This window comes from Mya arenaria, chromosome 9, assembly GCF_026914265.1.
Source record: "Mya arenaria isolate MELC-2E11 chromosome 9, ASM2691426v1".
In the NCBI taxonomy this organism is placed as follows: Eukaryota; Metazoa; Mollusca; class Bivalvia; order Myida; family Myidae; genus Mya; species Mya arenaria.
In genome coordinates this window covers 16,597,902-16,614,545 of record NC_069130.1, presented here as the reverse complement: position 1 = coordinate 16,614,545, position 16,644 = coordinate 16,597,902, and the positions used below count along the sequence as shown (strand labels likewise).

The window sequence follows — 16,644 nt, the reverse complement described above, 5'->3', positions numbered from 1 at the left end:
TAATGTTTCATAGAAAACATTACCGATAAAAGTAGGAAGATCAACCATAATTTATGTCCACTGCCCCATGGGTTTTAGACCTATATGCGTCGAAATGAGAAATCCTGAGATGAATTGTGCGGCGTCTGCAGTCTACTAAAAATAACATGTAATCATAACAAAGGAGATTTCGGCGCATCACCTTCTGCTCTTAAGAAATGGTTTGATCAGTCCCACAGAAGTACCACAAAGCTTTAAAACAAGCTTTACACTGAAGAGCTGGCCGGAAGGATAAGTATTGAAAATGTATTTGTTCACAAACTTTGACATTGACTCTTAGATGTGAGTGCGAGGTTGGTGCCACGACACTTGAAAGTGACGATAATGCAAATGGGGCAATTACCATAAAAATATAGAAATGAGTCATTCTCACCATGCGGTTGTGCGGCATAGTTCTTTCGCAAGAGACCCTGCTTCGAATCCTAATCCCGAGTGGAACTATTGCTTATCTAGGAAACATAGTATACTGGATACTTAATATTGGCACCGTTTAGGGGCCATTTTGAGTTAACAGTTTTTGGTTTCTGACTTATATTGTCTGAAGGTTGCAACTAAGTTAATCTTATCACTTTCAGCTGTTAAATAAAGCTTGGGTTCGCGTCTAGGCCCTCACACTTAGTGACCGATATTCTATACTGTAATAATTAAGAAAACCCAAAATAGTTTTCTTATAAAGATTACACATAGTTGAGAACCTAAATGTTGAGAAAATGCATATATCAAGGTTATCAAAAAAATATCATTCTGTCGGTATAGAAGCTAGAAGCACATACTTGTACAATGCACAAACCCCCCTTGACCTACAATCACGCCCACTGCTTCATTTTCAGAGATTCTATCGACATTTCAAGATATTTATGGTGTTTTTCACATTTCAATTTAAAAGTTAACTACTGTGTATTCCAAAGTAATAAAACACGACTTGCATGAACATATATCCTTATATACTCGGTTTTAATGTCATGCTAAAACACGTTTAATTGTCAACATTTAAAAACAAGTATCTCTAAGACACAAGTATTATGCTATTCTTATAAATGTTAACTCTTACTTACGCTTATATAAAGGCAATTAAGTATCCATGAGTTATTTACAGCGACTAAAACATACATGATATGAGTAATCGTCTGGCATTTAAAGACTATTCATTTGCATATAGTAGACATATTTCATGCATTACTTGTGAAGTGGTAATGCAAACAACACAATGGAACTACTCAATGAAGTTCGAATTCCTCGGTTTAAGTGTCAGCGGCCAGTCATTGTCAGACGGGACACTAGTGTTGTCTCTACGTCGTTCAGTTCAGGATTCAAGCGATTGACTGTTGAATGTTCGCAAAAATCATATTTTAATATTCTTAGAATTTGACTTTCTTTGGACATTAAGCAAGAGAGGACTTCTGTGACATTTCATGTGTTTCAAATTCAGTTTAATAGTTACTGACAAAAGATCTCATTTAAAGATTCACTCTCACGCCCAAATAAGAGTAACCTCAATTGAAAGAAGTGTTTCAATTTATCAAAATTAAGAAATATAATTAAAGTATATAATGAAGGACACCGTCTTTAATATGAAACAAAGGAGCATAAAACGATATTTCTTTTATGAGACAAAACTTGACTACTGTTATTATCTTAGGACCCACCAGTCATTTATGTTTTGTACGGTTTTAGCTACTGAATACACGTTTATAATCTTGTTATAAGTAAGAAATATTTTTCATAAATGCATAATTTCGCAGTTCGTTTCGCCGATAATAGTTAACACATATAAGTACATGGAAACAGCCAGTCATCTAATCATTCACTATTAACGCATCATTACGCGTTAAACAGTAAAGTAACAGAATTAAACTTGTGTTTTACTTTTTTAAACCGTTCTTTTTCTAAAGTAATATGCATATATGAACTGAACTTGTAAACCAATAAACAAGAAGTATAAATTGAAAATAAATAACCTATTACACTTGTTTTATTTCTCATGATTTCGGCAACATTTGTTCACAACGGAAATTGAAAAGGCTATTAATGGCCTGTACGATTTGAACACAATTTATGGAATGATTATCAGCAGCATGCACTCCTTACGCATTCCATAAAGAAAATCTTTTACCTTTGATTAATGTTTGTGTAGTTAAGTAGCATTAAAGGATGACAGCTTTTGTATATATAAAATCACAGATTTCGTAGGCTTCAAGACAAACATATCAGTTTGCATGATAAAATAAGACGTACAGGTACATAAGTGTATATTTTTACTCTCCAATACAGATATTGTTAAATCAACCACCAAAACCTGTTTTAATATACTTGAATTCCGATTCAATGCTTTGTACAAGTAGTTAAGTGATAATCCCTTTAGATGTATCATACTTTCTTAGCTTAAATGAGTCATGTAAATAAGATTAATTATCTTTTTTAGAATAGACTTGCAACTCGAGCATATTCGTTTTATCTGAAGTAACATATCCGAACGTATTTGTAAGTATATGTACCTTAAATGGTTTTGAAATGAACTGTTCCCATTTATATCAGTATATAAATATAGAACACGGTTTTCTGTAATATAGAGACGAAGCACATGCGACCATACTTGCCATTCGTTATTCACAAATAGTTGCGTCAGGTCCGTCACCCTTGGTAGTGACTGTAGGCCAAATTGAAACTTCGTCGATGTTTGGTTCGAATGTCCAATTAAACATTTTGAAATACAACTATTATAAATTATAATAAGCACTTTTGTCATTTGTGTTTATTAATTTTTTTAATAAAATAACTAATACAACGAAAAGTACATGTCGTTCTTATAGCCTGCAAAGCATTGAATATACATCAACCTTTGGACGACACGAAAACACGGATCGTACGCTTATTTCGAAAATATTTTTTTGAGGGAATTTCGGAATCTTTAAAGTTGAACACAATTAACTTTTCTGTTAAAAAATATCATATTCTTTACATTTATGAATTCTTATCTAAAACATATAACTATGACAAGAAAATTATTGATAAAAAATTAAATGTATCCCAAAGGTTGTTTTCAAAATATACACACTTTTTTGAAATTCATGATTTTTCTTTAAATGGTATTCCTGCTGATTAGTGCTTTATGACTGAACCTTTTTTAAAGCGTTCAAAATCGTTTGCAAAATTGTTTTATTATTTAAAAAAATAAATTGATAGAAAAAAACACAATTACTTTTGGGCGACACAACATATATCCTATCGGCGACACGAGTCTCCCAAAGGTTGCATCAAAGTTACCCAAAGGTTGGATTGGTCTTAATATATATATATATATATATATATATATATATATATATATAATATATACATTAACAATTAGAGCTAAAATTTGATCTGTTTGAAAATTAAAAAAGCATTTTTTCACGTTTCAAACGAAACCTTTTCCCCGATGTCTGATTCTACAAACATGGACGAGTCAATATCAGCATTATATAAATGTATATCACATTTAACATACGATTGATCTACAAATGCATCATATACGTTTCGGTTAAGCCACTGTATAAGCGATTAGGATTACATGATCATTTATTTTTTATTTGAAGTTATTTGTATGTATGTATGTATGTCAAGGAAAGTGCAAGTACTTATTTCCAACGGGGTCCTTTGTTTTTGCCGAAGGGACAGCACGCTGAAGAGACAGTGGTGGAATAAAAGGAAGTCCGGGTGTTATACCCTTGCTCTTTTTCGAAGAGAACCCTTAGTTCTTTAATTTACGTGCTCGGTGCCACGGAGTTCAACTTTCCTGGGTTTAACAAGTACTGAGTACACCAAGCACTACCCTTTAAATGCCAAACGCCAGACAAGGGAGCTACATGTACCAACTTTTAACGTGTATTGGTATGACGCGACCAGGGATCGAACCACTAGGCCACGGAGACGGTTCATATTGAATATAATGAATATTTTTTGGTCCATGTGTCATGAGTGTGGTCATTCTGAAGTGCGTTTTTTATAATGTGTTTCTCTCCTTAAAAAACGAGAACAAAAAGTTATTTTATTTCCACTTACATATGAAAAATATGGTAGACTACTCTAGGTAGGCAAAGGTTTGTATTTCTATTTTTTTTGAGAACCAGAATTCTGTACCAAACCTACCTATATTAGAGTATGTCCCTATTGTAGAAAATTCAAGATATTAAATGGTCAAATTTTATCATGTTCACTTAAAAATGCACAATATTTAGGAAACAACGCATAAACAGATGTGATTTAAACTGGGAAACCATTATTTAGGAACTAACGAAAACTCCATCTACAACGGCAAGTGTAGTGTAGGGCGGTTGGGAGGAAAACATAGGGTCGGCCGAGCAAGTGGAATCAATTTTTTACGCCTTAGTCTTATGCCTTAAAACAGGACATTCGCACTTGTAATCATGACTTCATACTAGACTTGCAGTCTGTATTATATTTTTTTTATTACTTTTAATAAAAAAATCCGACCTTCAAAGTTTCTACGTATTTTTATATAGTTGAAACATATTTATTTTACAACGATTGTGAAACAAGTTATTACAACATTATATTAATCACTCTCGTTGGCACCATTTTACGTGTGTTGTCTTGTGTTGTGGGGGGAACCGGAGGACCCGGAGAAAACCGACTTGTCCGGCTGGGTGACCACAAACAGAACTCACATTTTTTTATATCAAGCGTGTAAACTTTAAAAAAGGGCAGAATAAATATAGATAAGAGCGATCCATTTTGCATTGGTTCTACGACAACATACAGTTGCATGTTATAAAGCCTAGGTTACCTGCCCTTACCATTCCACCCATGTTGTGCAGTGTTCGCTGCAGTACTCTTCTCTTGTTGATAAAGACGTTATGACTGAAGCAGGATTTACTACACTGTAACCGAAATAGTTAATACGGTAGTGTTTTTTTCATCTGTCAACAATATTGTGGTTTACATCTTCGTAATTCTTTCAACTAATAAATCATATCATATGAAAACTTTGTAGTGTCAACATATCTTGGTTCGAGGGTAAGAACCTTTTAAGACTGCACCCTGAATGACCATGATTACCTGATTATTGATGGAATTTTTGAAAAAAATATTTGCACTTTCAGACTTATCTTTTTAAAGTCTTAATATAACTGAATAATTCATCTACCTGTACAGTAGATGAGTAGAGACACATTGCTAGTGAGTAATGCACCAGTCAATTGTAACCACGGCCCCCCAGGTCTTGGGAATAGACTTTCGGTCCAGCCAACCCCAGGTAAAATTCCCGGACGAACTGATGGTAAAATCACTGCCAAAAGTCCCGCACCCAAGGGGCCCTATGTAAGGCCCATTTCCCGCTATATTTTGCACAAAGACAAAACCACTGCAGTCACCCGGCTCATTTCCCCTGCTATCCCCAGTATACTACCCCCTGACCTGGGGGGGGGGGGGGGCATGGTTACAATTGACTAGTGCTTAATGCACCTTATCTTAGGGCGTCAAATGGTGTCTGTCAGTCATTCCTTAAAAATCTGACTGTTCATATTGCGTTTGATTATACGGTGTTTGATATAATAATTGCTGCAAAGTACTTCATCTTAATGAACCAGTGAATTGTAACCATGGCCCCCAAGGTCCAGGGAATAATGGGGACTTTCGGTCCAGCCAAGTCTGGGTAGTATCTGCATCCTGCGGGGACAAATTAATGGTAAAATCCCTGCCAAATGCCCCCGCACTCCAGGGACCCTAGGTAAGGCCCATTCTCTGCTATATTTTGCGTGGAGACAAAACCACCGCTTTCACCTGGCCCTGCTTGGCAACCTAGAAGGTACAAGTAAGGCCCATTTCCCTGGCTATCTCCTGCAGATTGATTCATATGGTATCTGTCACAGGTGATCATAAATACACAATTTTATTCAACGAGTTCAGTAATTGTGTAAATAATCAAGCCTTTTCTTCCTGGGCGAATTGAATAAAATTATGTCTTATTTGATCATGAGTTTCAAATTCTTTATATCACATGAATTTTTCAGTACGCAACATCTTCGGATATGTTCGGATCGCAATTCATCGCATAACAATATACATGCAAATTTGATCTTGTTATTGTTTGTATTGTGTCATCAGGTCTGTTAAAATATAAATCAACAGTTTAGAAAGTGCTAAGTTATTATATTTTAAACGTTTGGTTACCAAAAGTGTTTTAATTTTAAGTTTAAAAGTGATTTCAAGTGGTTGATCTTTTCCCGCCTTATTGTGACGTCATTTGAAAAAAAATGTTTCCGGTAACAGTCGGGTCGTCCTATTTACAGAATAGGAAAGAACGGATTACTGAAAGGTAATCCGAAATGAAATGAAGTATTTTTATAACGTTTCTTGAATTAAATAATGAACTATTGGTGTAAATATAAGGAATGAATTGCAGGGTTGATGTCATTATCGGGGATATCAACGCAATTGGGCTGGTCAAAGTATGCGTGGAGTCCTTCGGACTCCACAAACTTAGACCAGCCCAATTGCGTTCATACCCCGATAATGACATCAAGCCCGCAATTCATTCCTTAATTAAATTGTGACGTCATATCCTGTAAGATGACATCATAATTTGTTATATGGTTATGACTTTATTTCATGTTAAAACGCATAAAGTACTGAAGATCTTCATTATTTTTTCGAAATCAAGACAAAATACCACGCTTTACTTTTCTTATTTAGATCATGGAAAATCTACTACCTTATTAAGATGAATCTTCATCATAAATACAAAATGAGAAATAAGAGTATAACTTGCAAGAAATTTGTCAATTAAGTAAGGTTTTTGCAAATGAATTTGTTTACAAACATGGAGAGCGATATATGTTCTTGGCAATAGAAATACAGCAATGTTATATTACACATGTGTAATACAGAAAAATATCAATGGTCTGGCTTCAAAATGCCGGAGCTGCATTTTTTTGTTTTGGAATTTTACATCACTTAAATCATAAAGGCAAGCTGCAGCTTATATAACTCCAAAATGCTGAGTAAATAGTCCAGTGAGAAAATGGTGTTCATGTCATCAAAATGTCGGGCAATGATTGGACATTTCACAGAGAAGCAAAACTGCCGAACCTTCAGAAATTGTAACTACAAACTTTGGCACTTTGTTAAAAAAAAATGTGTGATCAAATTACCAAGATTAAATACTACCGGGGTATATTAAACCAACCTGAAATAAGTTATAGTTAGTAATCAAATTGTGTTTATTTTTTTCAGAATGGATCCATGGGAAAATAGAACAAGACTGCAAATGCTGAAAAGAAAGTATGTTCTGTTTCTTAAAGCTGCATGCTCACAGTTTTATTGTTTTGAAAACCTTTTTATTTTTTTGTCTTGAAATAAGCCAAATTTTGCGTAAATGTCTTGAAACCAGTGGAGATTGTTGACAAAAGAGCAGATCTATCGCAGTTATCATATGAGAATTTACATTTGAAAATTGATGTTACATGGGTAAAAGCGTTACTAACGCTATAAGAAAATTGAAATTTTCGGCAGTTGACCCAACACTGAGATCTGTTGTGAGTTATCTTATATTTATGACTGAATTTAATGCACTCAGATGCCAAAATAAGCTGAGTTAGGGACAATTTTTTTTAAGTAAAAACTGTCAATTTGTGAGAGTGTAGCTTTAATAGTTTTTCATGGCCCTTCTCTTTTATTAAATTTCTTTGAAGACATTTACCAAGTTTTTAGATATTTAAAACATGGTTTCCTTGATTATTTAGAAATTATACTCTGGGCAAATAAATAAAGTGTCAGTTAATTAAAAAACTTAGTTTATGTCAGATTTCATACCTTATGCACCAGTCAATTGTAACCACTTTCCCCCAGGTCTGGGGGTAAGCAGTACATTTTAATAGGCCTTACCTAGAATGTACAAGGGTTGCAGGGGCATTTGGTGGGGATTTTACCAGCAGTTTGTACCCACAGGGTGGGAATTTTGCCTGGGATTGGCTGGATCGAAAGTTCGAAGCTATTCCCCGGACCTTGGGGGGGGGGGGGCGTGGTTATAATAGACTGGTTTAGACTTGTGCATTAGACACACTATTGTTCTCTTATGAGTCTTTCAAAATAATTCTGTAAGCTACCTTTCAAATAGTCTCTTGTCTAAAGTCTTTTAAATTATTCTTGTATTAAATTTGAATACTGCATACATATAAATTAAGTTTGAAGTAACTAGTTGTTTGACTATTATTATACTTTTCACGTCCATCTTTGAGTGTACCAGTCTTCAAATATCTACACATTTTCTTATCAATAATTAGACCTAAAAAAAACCAAAAAATTTGGTACAGGTTACCCAACCATACCTACAAAATTGGCGCCTATTAATTTATAGTTAGTTGATAAAAAAATAAAAATAAAATAAAATGAAATTGTCTGTTTGAATATGTAGTTTAAAACCTTTATAACTTTATACAGATGATCATTTAACACCATTCTCAAATGATGAAATTAACATTTTTTTACATAAAAGCCTTTGTAATTAAAAAATAAAATAAGAAAAATCAATAGCCTACCTACATGTACCTTACCTGTTTTTGGAAAGGATGTAACCCTAACCAAACCATTTTTATTTTGGCCTCATCACACCTTCATTAGTATGTGTGTAGTAGTATACTTGTATGACTTTTTTTATATAATCTGAATTTTATTTATTTTTTAGGTTTTTCATGTTACTCAAAGAAGATGAGACCAGTGAACTCCAAAAGCTGTTGGATGATGCTGATTTCATGGATTATATGATTGATAATGACCAGCTTTCTCTTGCCTTTGTCCAAGTTATTCTGCTCAACAATCGACCGATGTTGGACGTCCTTATCAAACATGGTGTTGACATTAACACCTTAGATTCTATGTTCATGGAAAATGGTATCATGCAGGCTGCCCGCTACGGACATAAAGAAATGATGCTGCACCTCATCAAACTTGGCGTACATGTCAACCACCAGAGTGAAAACGGTTCAACAGCTTTGCACATTGCCATTGAAAATGTGAAACACAATTTCCTCGAGTTGCTTGTACAACAACCAGGAATAGATCTGAACATAAAGGACTGTAGTGGCTTCAGTCCTTTATTGTGGACCGCCAGATTGCGCGACTGGAGGGCTATGAAGATTATGATCGATGCTGGATGTAACATAGAAAGTAAGGACTTTACAAAGGGAGTTAACTCCTTGCACATTGTAGTTGATAAAAATCAGGCATTCTGGAAAGGCAAACTAGCAACTCTTGAGGACAATAACAAATGTATTGAACTGCTCCTCAAATCTGGTGTTGATATAGATGCTGGGGATGTGTATAAGAATACGCCGCTTCTCTATGCTATCAGGTGTAATAATCACAATGCAGTAAAGAAGTTGTTAAAAATGAACTGCAAGTTTATTGCTAGTCGTAGAGTTGGATCGGCATTTGCAAGTACTCAGTTTTATTTTAATCCAGATTTAGTTGGATGTGACCTCACATTGTTTCCTCTTTATGTGGCCATGTCAAAACTACAAACAAAAACTGTGAAAATGCTGTGTTTAGCTGGAATTAAATACCACAAGCTTGCCAATGAAAAACGGATCTTGGACTTCATGTCAAGTACTTATGAACCTCTTGGTGAAATGTTAACTGACTTGGTTTACCATCCTATGTCTCTCAAGCAGGCATGCAGGTGTGCCATAAGACAAAGTTTGAGTTACAATATTGAGGACTTAAGAAGTGCAGATCTAGGTTTACCTGCCATCCTTGTTAGTTATATCTGCCTTGATGATCTTGATGAATTATAAACCTTTGTAACCAGCCTTCAATTAGGATTTTAGCCAGGATTGAAAAAGGACAGGGCGCTGTAGAAAAGGGACAGGGTGCTAAGGGTAAAAAGGGCCCACTGAATTGGGCTATGAAGAACTTGAACATAATGAATTTAGCAGAAAATGTTGGAAATTGTGCTTAATTGAATTAGTGTTAGGTTTCAACTACCAGATACCTGTAAAGTATAAAGACTTTGTGTGTATACATGTATTTACAATCTAATTATAAGTTTTAGACAAAACAAAAAAAATGTTTCACAGTCTCGAGCATTTAAAGGGGTTGTACTCCATATGATGAAATAGCGAAAATAAAAGAAATTTGTCGAAAACTGACATAAAATTGGTATTGATGTGTACAATGCATTGAAACTTACTAACTGAAGTACCACATAGTTTACAATTCATTTATTTTTCGCAGTTTTTTTTTTAACTTTTCCATTAAAAAATATTACTAGGTATGTCTACCTAGTAGAATTCATTCCTTATGTGTGATTGGCTAGTCGATGTTTTCACATGATATTACCAAGTTAGGTATATAGCTAAAATATTCCACCTGGTAAGAATAAGCCTTCGTGGCACAGTGAATACAACACTGGACTGCATTCTGGTATTTTTTTTACAATTATGATATCAAAGAGTAAAACATTTTATTAAATAATTGTCCTGAGATTCGTAACAGTGCCAATCTGGTGTACAGTCTCTTTAATTCTCTGAAGGCAAAAGGGTTACCATTCTAGTCTCCATGAGAGCAGAAGGGTGCTACTGAATCCTAGAACTCTTCTTCAATTCTGACACCCAAACTACTGACAATTTTGTTTTGAAACTAAATTGGATTGAAGAATCTATGTTTTGTGGAATTATATATGAGATAGTTCACTAGTAAGTTTTGTATAATTTGTTTGTGATGTTTTTCCATATATTGTCATGAAAATACTTAATAATTAAGGATTATGGACAACGCAGCAAGTTTTCACTCATTTCATTGAAAAGAAAAACTTAAAGATGCACTCTCACAGATTAACAATTATGACATTTTTATGCCCCCTTTTGAAAAAAGTGGGGTATATTGTTTTGCACATGTCGGTCGGTCGGTCGGTCGGTCGGTCGGTCGGTCGGTCTGTCTGTCTGTCGGTCGGTCGGTCGGAATACCAAATGGTTTCCGATCAATAACTTGAGAACGCTTTGACCGAGGGACCTCATACTTGGTATGTGTATTGGTCATCACCAGCAGATGAACCCTATTGATTTTGAGGTCAGTGGGTCAAAGGTCAAGGTCAGTGTGACCTTTACATGAAAAACGGTTTCCGATCAATAACTTGAGAACGCTTTGACCCAGGAACCTCATACTTGGTAGGTGTATTGGTCATGACCAGCAGATGAACCCTATTGATTTTGAGGTCAGTGGGTCAAAGGTCAAGGTCAGTGTGACCTTAACATGAAAAACGGTTTCCGATCAATAACTTGAGAACGCTTTGACCCAGGGACCTCATACTAGGTAGGCTTATTGGTCATGACCAGCAGATGAACCCTATTGATTTTGAGGTCAGTGGGTCAAAGGTCAAGGTCAGTGTGACTGTAAGCTGAAAAAAGGTTTTCTGATTGTCCATATTTTATTTAAGTGTCCAAATCCTACTAACAATTTGGCTCCCAAGGGGGCATAAATGTTTCACTAACATCTCTTGTTTTAGTTTATGTCTCAGAATCAGCTGATTTTGGCCTCAATGCCTTTAATTCAGTCCTATTAAATAACTCACATTATAACAACTCTCAATTGTTTGGGAAATTGCCAAAAATTTCATTTTTCTTATAATAAAGTGTTAGCAATTCTTTTAGCCACAAAATATCAATTTTGGAATGTAAATATGTCAAAACTGTGATCTGATATTTTATGAGCTGTCTTGTATCACTGGTTTCCAGATGTTTACTCAAAAATTGGCTCATTCAAAGACAAAAAAAGTTGTCAAAACAGTAAATTTGTGTGAGTGCAGCTTAGAATTTAGTCCTAAATTCTATCCACCTTTGGTAATTTTTTTCCATATTTTACATTTTCTAAATTGTAAAGGTTTTAAAACAGTCTTAAACTTAAATGCGTACAATTCATGCCTTATTTCTCTAGATATTAATAGAGAATTTGATCAGAAAACCTTTTTTTAATGAGTCTAAAACACAGTCTATATTGCCAAACATGCCATATTTCTCAAAGGCTTTCCAAGGGATTTTGCTCAGGAAACCAGAGGATTTTTAAGGAGTCTATCAACACAGTCAATACTTTTTGCATGTACTTGCCATATTTTTTGAATGGTTTTCAGGAGATTTTGCTCAGAAAACCAGAGCATTTATGATTATCCTCAATTATCAATCACTCAGGTGCAGGCATTATGTTGCGTGTTCTGCTTTTAAAAGCATTTTATTTAAACAAGCCTTTCTGTTTAACTGAAAAGCACTGTACATTTGTATATTGTATATCTTGTACAAAAAAAGCAATCTAGCTGAAAATTTTCCCACTCAGATAGACTGAAAATACTGGTACATAATTATATTTTTGCATTCAGGGGGAATCAATCCCCACCCCTGTTAGACCGGGTGATGGATCGATATTCAGGGTCATGTAATGTTGGCATTCAAAAATACGTATCCATGTTGTAAATCCAGTTTTTCGAAACATTATTTTTATGTTGAAATTTAGAGAAAAAGAGTAGTTCTTGGTCAGTAAGTACTCTTAACTCTTAATTATTTTTCTTTTCCAATTGAAAATGAATTGAAATTCTTAAGCAAACTTTCTATTTTATCAGAGCCTAAGTCCCAGAAAGAGTCATTATACACCTAAACAAATAATTTTCTTAGACTTACAATTAATATAATCGTTTGCCAAATCCCTATAAAATTATTCAACATATTTTTAAACTAATGCATCTAAGTTATATCAATAATTATTTTGCCAATGTTTTGCAGAGTTATTGCAGGTCAGCAAATTTGATTTAAAAAAACATTTTTGAAATCAAATTTTCTAGTCCACACTGATAAACAAATAAGCCATGTTCACTGTAAACAAACCACTTCTAGCTACAGCAGCAAATATTCAAAATTATATTCAGTTAAAAAAAAAAGATTTTTTTTTTAAATTCTTTGCATATCTCTAGTCTATTTGCTCCTTGTATTAGTTGTGTATACATATTACATGTTAAAACTGTGCCTTGTCTGTTTTATAGTTACCAGAATAAAATACACTTTGTGTTATCAAATACGTATACACAAAATTTGTTACATGACTAACAACAAGTGTTGCATGTATCAAAGGCTCTCTTCGAAATGTTGGTGAACTTTGCATTAGATATTCCTTTTATGATTTAGTTGTTACATACATGTATGTACCCTGCATGTCATAGCAGAGTTAAAGGGATAATGTTGTCGTTGTCTGCTGCATAATACTTTCATGTTTGCTGTCTTACTTGAGCATTTCTTATCTGATATTGGACCAAAATGCATGTTGGCATAATATCATAACTGTGTTCGATCAACAGTGAGATCGCTCCATGGAGTCCAGAGTAATTTTTATACGCCCGAAGGGTCGTATTATGTTATGGCCTCCATCGTCTGTCTGTCCGTCTGTCCGTCTGTTAGCAATTCCGTGCCGGGCCATAACTTGGTAATTAATAAAGCGATTTTCAAATAACTTTATACAAATCATCACTACATTAAAAGGATGTGTCGCGCGCAATTTCCAGGTCCATACCTCAAACACTAGAATCACAATGGGGGGGGGGACGTTAGCAATTCCATGTCCAGGCCATAACTGGGTTACTACTAAAGCAATTTTCAAATAACTTTATACAAATCATCTCTACATTAAAAGGATTTGTCAAGCATGCTTTCCAGGTCCGTACCTCAAAGGCTAATTTCACTGGGGGGCGTTAGCAATTCCGTGTCCGGGCCATAACTTGGTAACTAATAAAGCGATTTTCAAATAACTTTATACAAATCATCACTACATTAAAAGGATGTGTCGCGCGCAATTTCCAGGTCCATACCTCAAAGACTAGAATCACCATGGGGGTGCGTTAGCAAATCCGTGTCCGGGCCACAACTTGGTCACTAATAAAGTCATTTTCAAATAACTTTATACAAAGCATCATTACATTAAAAGGATGTGTCGCGCGCAATTTCCAGGTCCATACCTCAAACGCTAGAATCACCATGGGGGGACGTTAGCAATTCCATGTCCAGGCCATAACTGGGGCACTACTAATGCAATTTTCAAATAACTTTATACAAATCATCTCTACATTAAAAGGATTTGTCAAGCATGCTTTCCAGGTCCGTACCTCAAAGGCTAATTTCACTGGGGGGCGTTAGGAATTCCGTGTCCAGGCCACAACTTTGTGTTACTACTAATAAAGGATTTTTTAGAAAACGTGTCCTAGCCACAACTTTGTAACCAATAAAGCAATTTTTAGATAACTTTATACAAATTATTGCTACATTAAAAGGATGTGTTGTGAGCACTTTCCAAGTCCTGCTACTTTTAAGCTTAGTAAGCAGTATACTAGCATAACCTAAATGTTTATTAAAGACCTCAAGCCGAATCTTCTTCGGGCGTATAATGCTCCGTTTCGCGGTGCTCTTGTTCTTGATTGGTCAGAATGAGATACCAAAACTATTTTGTTCCCCTCTTACTTAAATATTTCTTTTTTCAGTTTTTACCATACTTGGTCACAATGTTTCTGGTCATAAAACCTCGAGTTAGATCAACAGCCAGATCAATTTTTACCCAGAGGTTATTAGCATTTAATTTGTCAATTTTTGACCAAATTCTCCCTGTCCACTCTATCTGATTTTTTAAATATTTTATCCGATATGTTCCAGACTTTGTTAACACTGTTTATTGGCATAAAATATTTACACATTTCTATCAACAGCCTTACAGTGTTTTTCGCTGTGGAGTTGTGGCCCTTGTCAATTTTCAAAATGTGACCAAATCTAGTTTGACAGGTCTTTAGTTTGAGTATTTTTGTCATCAAATCTTTACAACACTAAGTTACAATATCGAAATATGTCTAATAATATTATTATGCATTTACTTAAAGTGGAGAGGCATTGAATTTATATACAATTATTTTGCATTCTTTTTTGGCACATAAAATATTTCTTGTTAGTTTGGTTTGACTATGATGGGCACCTGACAGGCGACAAACAATTTTGCAAATTTTTATTTAATTACTGATTTCTTATACCTTAAGAAGATATTATTGTTGTTTTAGAGTTTATTTGTTTCCTGATATACAGTTGTCTGTTGTTGAATTTACGATATTAGAATTTGTGATATTAAGTGTGATATTTAACTATATCTTTTTTTAAATATATGTAAGTCAAGTATGGATTTTATACCTTTGTTTGTATAAAATGATTTTTTAAAAATAAATTCTTCATTTTAAACAGTTCTTATTCATCTTAGTCCAATAGCCTGTATGCATTATTGTCTCTGTATGTTTAGACAATAATATAGATGGCAGGCATGTATATATACACAGAGCATCTCTAAGTTTATTGTGTACATGTATATATATATACAAATTGTATATGTAACTTAAATAAGCATGGTTCAAAATTAATAAGAATCCCTATTCTGGGGATAATTATTGTATTTTTTTTGCAATGGATTTCCATCTGTCCGAATGTTTGTCATGCATTTGTGTAAACTCATGTTTACATAAGAAAATCAATATCGTACAGTTGAGTTAAAGGTCTCGGCCGATATTACTTCAAGACTCTAAATGGATTTGTTTTAAATGCTATTGTAAACTTCTAATAAGCGTATTACCTTACAAAATAGCATTCAAAAATCGTCATGTTAGACAAAATACGTTGTAATTTTAAACAGGAGATCCATGATGGCCTATGCTCTACTGGCAAGGAAGGCTCTTGTGGTAATTTTCATTCAGAGTAACTGAGTTTGTATGCATGGGTAAAAGCCAATATATTTAAAGTCCACTTAGAACGATTTGTGTTTGGGTTAGCTGAAAACGTTGCATGTTCAACATGAAATGTAGTAAGCTGATTAGTTGGATGAACTCATTAAATATATACCAGCGACAGCAGTTCATATCCACAGCATGCACATACTAGTAACACTACATACTTAAAGTGAACCATGTTCCAAAGGGCAAAGTGGTACAGACACCAATAATGCACAACTATCTGTAACAATTGTTCACTTAGAGTATACTTTGATAAGGTTTATACAATTTCAAGGGCAAACATCTACTCACACATGAGCGGATCTGGTTGGTCTTTCAGAAGAAAATGGAGGTCTCATGAATATCGTACTGCTGTATATATTTAATTTAGATACAATACCAAGCGGGTCATGATGGCCCGTAATCACTAAAAGGTTGTTGGCGCGCGTGAATTTACCTTTTTAAAACTCTGTTAACAGGCAATTAAAGTCGAATCCAAAAAAAAACGAATATTGAGTGGCCCCAGATTGTTACCGATAAATTCCTGTCATTTTCTAAGTTGTTATGTAAGTTGATGATTTATTATACAATTAGCTTGATTCATAACATAAGCTGATAAACCTATATATACCAGAAAATATGCACATTCATTTCATCTCGCAAGTTTATTGCTAGTGTGAAGTTACTTAAATGAAACACGATATTGACTGAGGAATCCTTTATAAAAAAAACACATTGTTTTCGATATTTATTAATCCTTTCCGGTAATATAAAGCAATTGTATTATTTGTAGTACTTTTTCGGGGGGGGGGGGGGGGGGAGTAGAGTGAATCTTTAAGAGA

At 34.5% G+C, this 16,644-nt stretch overlaps 1 protein-coding gene across 2 annotated transcripts; it reads left to right on the top strand.

Moving 5' to 3' along the window:
* The first annotated feature begins 4,944 nt into the window (after nt 1-4,944).
* Nucleotides 4,945-15,271, top strand: LOC128245431 (histone-lysine N-methyltransferase EHMT2-like). Of its 2 annotated transcripts, XM_052963567.1 has the most exons (3): nt 4,945-5,052; nt 7,270-7,317; nt 8,720-15,271. In XM_052963567.1, the coding sequence occupies exons 2-3, from the start codon at nt 7,271-7,273 to the stop codon at nt 9,825-9,827; spliced, it is 1,155 nt and encodes a 384-aa protein (XP_052819527.1). In that variant the 5' UTR covers nt 4,945-5,052; nt 7,270; the 3' UTR covers nt 9,828-15,271. The 2 variants fall into 2 exon arrangements, with proteins under 2 accessions (XP_052819527.1, XP_052819528.1); XM_052963568.1 differs by lacking the exon at nt 7,270-7,317 and having other exon boundaries at nt 4,972-5,052.
* Nucleotides 15,272-16,644: the final 1,373 nt, after the last annotated feature.

What these genes read in the sequence shown, in the direction of transcription:
- LOC128245431 (XM_052963567.1), top strand. Translation starts at nt 7,271, where the DNA reads ATGGATCCATGGGAAAATAGAACAAGACTGCAAATGCTGAAAAGAAA. An exon ending in CTGCAAATGCTGAAAAGAAA is followed by an intron (nt 7,318 to 8,719) that starts GTATGTTCTGTT and finishes TTTATTTTTTAG; the next exon opens with GTTTTTCATGTTACTCAAAG.